At 48.4% G+C, this 7,185-nt stretch overlaps 1 protein-coding gene across 1 annotated transcript in view; it reads right to left on the bottom strand.

The window, feature by feature from the left end:
- Window positions 1-7,185, bottom strand: part of RREB1 (ras responsive element binding protein 1) — a gene marked incomplete at its 3' end in the record, with an annotated part of 41,893 nt that overhangs the window by 14,833 nt on the left and 19,875 nt on the right. The window contains exons 5-6 of the mRNA XM_008938071.1: window positions 3,948-4,092; window positions 2,650-2,789 (exon numbers count right to left, since the gene is read on the bottom strand). Coding sequence (XP_008936319.1) covers window positions 2,650-2,789; window positions 3,948-4,092 — 285 coding nt within the window. The remainder of the gene's footprint in view (window positions 1-2,649; window positions 2,790-3,947; window positions 4,093-7,185) is intronic.

Here is a 7,185-nt window from a genome sequence, read left to right as displayed (position 1 = left end):
CCTGGCTCTGCTGTGCTGAGGACTCCAGAGCTGCCCCAGCACTGCAGGGGGGTCTCACAGAGCTGGCAGAGGGGCAGGGTCCCCTCCCTGCCCTGTGCCCACGCTGTTATACTAACTGCTGCAGGAGCAAAAAGGAGTCAGACGTTTGCCCTGTGGTTTCCAAAGACAGGCCCAGCTCGGCAGATGGAGCATCATTTATTTTGGGTCATGACAAAACAGTCTGTGCTGGGCTACCTAGAGCAGTAGCTCCAAACCAACTGCCAGACCCATCTGGGTCTGGGATGCACAACAACAGATACCTGAATGGCAGAAGTCTGGATCAAGGGGCTCTGCTTTGGCAATACTGGCTATAAAAAGCAGCTGAGGGGGTTCTGCTCCCTTCCCTTCACTCCTAACACAGCTGCCACACTGCTTTGTCTGTCTGAACTTTAAGGAGTTTTTCCTCCTTGTCTTCTACAAGAAAACCCCAGGATTTGATGCACACCTTCTAACCTTCTGCAGTTTGCTCCCCTGCCATCAGGAGCACCCATACACGTGCCCCCTGCTCTAACACTGCAGCAGAATACTCACTTCATCTCTTGCACCCCAAAAAAACAGCCCTAAGCCTCACCACAAGGAACCATTTCAGTCACACAAGCTCAGGATGGGAATGCCATGTCACATTCAGTCCATCTTGCTGAATCCTACCAACAGCCCTGCAGGAACCCAGGGATTACAGCCCCTGCTTGCCAAGGGTTTTAACCCATTGCCTTTGGGCTGAAAGAGTCCCCTCAGCAGCAGCCCAGAGTGCTCTGCTTACCAGAGGATCTTCTGTCAGCCTGGGCCAAGCAGACAGTGTCATTTGACTTGTCTAGACTGGGACAAAAGATGTGTTTTAAACCAGATAGGCAGGACAAGTTGCATTTGAATGTGTTAGCTGGCTGGGGAGAACCACAGCTTCCTTGTGCTGTCCTATCTCCACTGACATGTCTTAAATTGCTAAAGCAAATATCTGACAAATCCCCTCTCACCATCGTCTAGACAAGCCCATCAAGAGCAGCACCCCAGCACCACCCTCAGCTCATGCCCACAGAGCCTGACAGTCCTGGCTTTCATTTAGGGACACATTTTAGTCCTTGTTGCTCAACACAGTCAAGGGGAAGCACAATCCACTTCAGGAGAATATTATCCAAAAGTGAGTCTCCTAACCCTAGAGAAAGAGTAGCAGGAATTGGAACAGCATGTCTGGAACAGCCAGGGTGTCCTTCTGCCTTCCCACAGCAGACTGCAAAGCTGCCAAGCTAGAAGGGCATCCACTCTGTTGGCTTTTATCCATCAGTCAAGGCAAGAGAACCCACCTCTCCACTCAGGTCCATGGCACAGAACTGTGCAGAGAGGCCACGTTTTCATGGAAGCTGCAAAATGAGGCTCATGCCAGGATAAACCTAACAGGGCAATCACCTCCTCTAAAGCACAAAGTGTACAACAAAACCATCTCAGACTCCCTTTTGTGGGGGTTGCAGAGCTCTTCCCAGAGAACAACTGCTTCAGTTTTGCCCTAGAATGAAGATTTACTTCACTTACTTCAGAAAAAGTAAACTCCATTTAATTAACTACTATTTGCTGGATCAATATTTAAGACAGAGTTTTCTTTCCAACTCCTTCCCCAATAACTCCAGCACTTACAAAGGGCTTTAAAAATGGGCTGACATATGAACTATGGTTTTCTCCTATAAAAAAAATGGAACATTTAATAGAATTAGTGCCATTTAACAGTATGGGATGGCTCTGCTCCATGCCATTCAGTGAAGAAACTATATTCAGGGGAGTGTTGACACTTGAGGATGATGAATTCTACACCCTTCCAAAAAGATCAGTAGAGTCCAATGTCCCTAAATAAGCTTAAAACACTGAGAAGCTTCTGCAAATGGACAAACAGCAGCTTTTCTACACCTTTAAACTAGACTTGGAATCTCTCTTTTCTATCTTCATGTATCCGGCTCCACATTTTTCTTTGGTAAAAAAACAGGAAATAAAAAAGCATCAGGAGTCCCAGGGGCAATTACATGAACCAAAACACTCAAGCACCTTCCCAAACAATTAATAACTAATTTTTCTTTGTTAAGAGAAGCTGATTTAAGCCAAAATGCAAATCATTCCCTAATCTCAACAGGCAGAAAAGTGTAACTTGTTTTATTGACAGCCTGGAACCAGAAACTCACCTCTCTTCACACCCTCCCAAAACCTTTATATCCAGCTGCCTTCTCCTCCCCAAGCAGAATCACCTCATAGGCTGGTACCTGAATATTTTTATCAAGTTCTGCTTCATGCTTTATGTGTTTTTAGTTTAATGTGTTAAAATTTGGCCGTGTTGGGATTTTACAGTTGTATGCAACAAGAGTGATGGGTTTGGAGGGGAGGAAGAGGTGCTTTCATTTCTGCTAAAAAGATTCCCAGCAAGATTTCCTGTATTTGCAAAAAAAAAAATACCAAAATGAAGCCCCTACCAGCACCCTGGTGACATAAAATGAGGCAGAAACATTTACAAAGCTGTTCCAAAGCACAAAGGGAAGTAGTTAAGAGCGCAGGGGGCTGAGTGGCTCCTGTCTTTCCCCAGCAGGCTCCCTCAGGCCACCTGGGGAGGAGAAACTCTCAGGGACTATTTCTTACCTCAGGGAATTGTCTGGATGTGTCTCCATGTGGGACTCCAGCCCATACTTGCAAAAAAACTCTTTGAAACACACTGGACAGTGATAAACTTCTTCCTCAGCCCTCTTATCCCCTTCACCGGAGTGACCATCCTCGACAACCTTCAGAGAGAGGGGGGGGAAAAGAAACCTCAGCAGAGCCAATTTTAAGCAACAAATCAAACACAGAATCCACTCAAAGGCCTCTTAAAAAATGGAGCAGTGGCTTCATCCCTAACCTTGCTGCAGGCTGACAGAAATGCCTCATTTTGGCAACAGAGGGCAAAGGGACAGAGCTTCCAGAACGTGCCTGACACAAAAGGAGGCTCAGGAGGAGCTGAAGTGTGGGGTAAAGTCACAGAGACAACAGCTCTAATGAGAAACTGTGATCTGAACAACCTATAAACCCACGTGTTTATCTCCCACCAAGCATTCCTCCTGTCAGCCAAAACTACTGATGCCACCCAGATGCTGCCAACTGCTAACTCAAGTGGTCCAGGGAAATGCAGGGAACTTCTGCATGTTTCCTACAGCCCTCTCCTGATCCCAGGGAGAAAAGTGTGCCCAGAACAAGGGGATGCTGAGCTGCCTGGAGCTGCTACCAGCTTGCCATTTACAGATAGTGAGTGGAAAGGGTCAAGCTGAGTTTGGCAGCCAGCATACATTTTGTTTAAAGGATTGAAATGCACTGAAATATTTCATAAATAAAACCCTGATGGAAATGTCTAGCCTTCAAGTAAATATTTTCTGGTTGCTCTTGCAACTCCAGTAATGCAGGATTGTGCTACTGTGAAAGGGAAATGGACAGATTTTAGGTTTTTTTTCCTCCTGATCAAGAGAAAAAGGCTTGAGCTGTTGCTGCTTTTGAAGTGAACACTGTTTTTTTTAGTCACTATCCTGCAAAACTAGTATGAATTAAATGGGAGGAAAAAAACAAACCAAACCCAAAACTAGGGGAAAAGCAGCAGCAGTGAAAGAACAGTTCATCCTCTTGTCATCCAACATCAATTATCTAAAGTCAGTCACAGGCAAACCCCAAAAATATAAAGAATTAAAAAAATTGAATGATTTTAATCTCTGAAACTAGCAATTCCTTTTCAGTCTCAGTGTTTAATCTCTCAGCAGTGTTGGCTGCAGAGGGAAAGCACTTAAAATACAGAGAGGGTTGTCCCAGGACCACGTTTTTCTGTTTCTACACTGAGTTTCTACCCTCTTCAACTCAAGAGCTGACAGTTTAGGGGGTAGCCAGGGATGTCTTTTGCTTCGTGCCCCATCAAGAACCTTTTTGGCAGGTGTCCTCTCCTCTCTGTCCATGTCAGCATCGTGGCTGAACTTCCTTTTGGAAGACAAGCGCCGGCGCTTCAGCGGCGACGGGGGCGTGGTGCTCGCCGTGCTGTTGGGGTCCTTCTCGTGGATCTTCATGTGCCTGGGCAGGAAGGGGGAAGAAGACAACTGTCAGCAGGCAAATGGGGGTGGAAAGGCTGCCTAAATTCTCCTGCCAACACCACTCCTGAAGGTTTGCCTTTAAAGGAGAGCGGCGGACGTCTCGTAAAGCGGGTGAAGCGCCGTGGGAACAGCTGGGGCACGATCCAGCGCGGGCCCCTCGCTGTGCCAGGCACCGTGTGGGGAGCCTGGCAGGGAGCCTGGCAGCTCTGTCCCATGGCCCAGCCCACAGCAGGGCACGTGCCCTGCTACCACCCAGTTCCCATCAGCAACGTGCCTGACCTCCATCCTCCCAGAGGCTGCCCAGTAACCTGTCCACCCAGCCTCCCGGTCTCGTAGAATCACAGACTGGTTTGGGGGGGAAGGGACATTTCAAGGTCACCCAGTCCCACCCCCCTGCAGGGAGCAGGGACATCTGCAGCTAGAGCAGGGGGCTCAGAGCTTGGTCCAGCCTCACCTGGGATGGTTCCAGGAGTTTGTTTTGCACTGAGATGTGGATGCTGAGCTGCAAGCTTTTACTGAACTAGACCACCACAAGTTGGGCTTGTTCAGCCCGGAGGAGAGAAGGCACCTGGGAGACCCTATTGTGGCCTTTCAGGACTTAAAGGATGTCTATCAGAGAGCTGGGGACAATCTTTTTAGCAGGGCCTGTTGGGACAGGACAAGGGGGGATGGTTTGAAACTAAAAAGAGGGAGATTTCGATTAGATCTGAGGAAGAAATGTTTGACACTGAGGGTGGTGAGCCCCTGGCCCAGGTTGCTGCCCCATCCCTGGAACCATCCCAGGGGAGGTTGGACCAAGCTCTGAGCCCCCTGCTCTAGCTGCAGCTGTCCCTGCTCCCTGTACCTGCTCCCTGCAGGGGTTGGACTGGGTGACCTTGAAAGGCTCCTTCCCACCCAAACCAGTCGGTGACTCTATGATTCTCTCTGCCAACAGGGCAGGACTTGGTAACGTGGCAGCAGCACCACAGGGACTGGTGCCAAAGCCACTGGCTGCCCCCAGCTTGCAGTTCTCAGCTCTTGCCCTGCCCTAAGAGCCAGAGCAGAGCCTGCACCAGCAGAGAGGAATGTGGCAACCCCTTCGTGCTTGAGCTTTGCATACTTGAAAGGAAGCAGCTATTGAGCCACAAACAGGAAGACACCCCGACTGCACCTTTGACTTCATGCAGGTCAGGGATCACCGGCGCTGTCACAGCTTTCTGCATGCCAACATTTAGGAAAAATACCCCCAAAAAATCCCAAAACCAAAGCAGCAGGTTGCAGAGTTCTCAAGGAGAGTCGCTACCTGTCCACATTACAGCCAGCAGGTCTGTGCCTTTGGCAGGTTAAGCAAGTTTCACTGCATCAAATCAAGGGTGGAGAGGGAAAAAAAGATTACTAGAGCTACAGCCCAAGATAAGAGAGAAGATAAAGCTGAGCAGCACAAAGGATAGACACGATCTTCATCTCTCACTTTGCAACATGGATGTCATTCTGCCTGGAGAAACATTTATCACCCAGCTTGGGTTGAACTGCAGCAGATGCCAAGTCACATCCACAACCTTTCTTTTAAAGTTAAACGTTCCCTTCACCAAGGCTTCTTCTGCTTAAAAAGTTTCCTAGCTGTAATTGAGGAGGAGGGAGGAAGTATTTGTGTTGCCTTCTCCTCCTTTAGAAGGGTTTGCCTTGATTAGATCTTACATGTAAGGCTGAAAAGGCTCGACCTCACTGTTTAGCCTGCCAAGATACAAGGAGAACAGGAACAAAGCTGTGCTTAGAAGTTATTTCCCCATTGTGACTATAACAACATCTTTTGGCCTGACAACACTGGCATCCTTTGAATACAAAAGCCAGGCTCATAAGGCAGCTTGGCTTTGAGCATCTTACAACCATAGAGAAAAATGATATGATGTTCATCAGCACCAAAAAAATGAACCACTTTAAGTGGGAATGTATGAAATGAAGGGCAAAATAAGAAATGCTGCACTCAGCCACAGGTGCAGGTCACAGAAACCTGTGCCAGCAGCTCTGAAGTGACCACTACAATGGGGCAGAACAGAGAGGATGAAAGCTGGGGTATTTTTTCTAGCTTAAATCAATGAATTGTGGCTCTGAGCCATCCTACAGAGCAGAGAAGCTTGGGGTGGTGCAGAGAAACCTTTGCTTCATATGGTGGTGCTCAGTCTCCCCAGCACACCTGCAAGTACACAGACACATGGACAGTACTGTGGGTGGGACACTGAAAGGAGACCACGATACAGAGGATGAAAGGAAGGAGATAAAACTCTGCACATCACAGGAGGGAGGATTCCCTTGCACCAAGTGCCAGCCTTGAGCAACCTCTCGGAGCAAGCGGTGGGGCTGTATTTAAAATGAGACCAGCCAGAGAGCCAGAAGAATTGGCAATGAATAATCCCAAAATGGAAAGAGGAAATGAAGCCTTTTCCAAACAAGGCCTGATCCACCTCTGAACTAAACTCTTGATGTTTCAGAACTGCTATGCAAAACCCGTGGGTACCTTGCTACGCACTCTGCTTCTCACAGCAGAGCTGTCTGGGAACAAGCTCTCTCCTCATCTCTTCCCTCCCCTCACACCAGGAATTCCTCAGGTGAGCAGAGAGGATCCAGCCATGCTGTGCCTGAGTGCCCATCAAAAAAAATCTGATTTTTCAACCTATTTGCCTGCCTTTCATCCCACCCTCCCTGTGAAAATCACCTTCTGCTGCCCCTCTTCTGCCACAGCTTTCCCTCTCAGGGTCACGTGAACAGGATGACTAAGATGCTGCTGCACTAGAATTCCCCCAAATCCTCTCCTGGGTTTTCATTTTTTCTTCTTTTCCTTCTGATTTTTTAAAACACACGGCCAGCAAAAGTTTTCAGAGGGAGGTTTCTGCAGGGTGATGATCCCACCGGGCCGGCAGCGAGCGAACACTTCCCTGCTTTTCATCCAAAAAAGAGACTTTTGTGCTAACAAACAAATGCAGAGCTCAAGTGCCCGACTCCTTTTTCTCCCCGTGGATGGTGCTGGCTCCGTGCCTAAAGGAGCTGACTCATAAGAGGGGGGGGGGGAAAAAAAAAAACCCCAGGGGCATGGTGC

The sequence above is a fragment of the Merops nubicus genome, unplaced genomic scaffold (assembly GCF_000691845.1).
Source record: "Merops nubicus isolate BGI_N331 unplaced genomic scaffold, ASM69184v1 scaffold11263, whole genome shotgun sequence".
In the NCBI taxonomy this organism is placed as follows: Eukaryota; Metazoa; Chordata; class Aves; order Coraciiformes; family Meropidae; genus Merops; species Merops nubicus.
Note: the sequence above shows the minus strand (reverse complement) of the source record. Positions and strands in the feature narration are given on the sequence as shown.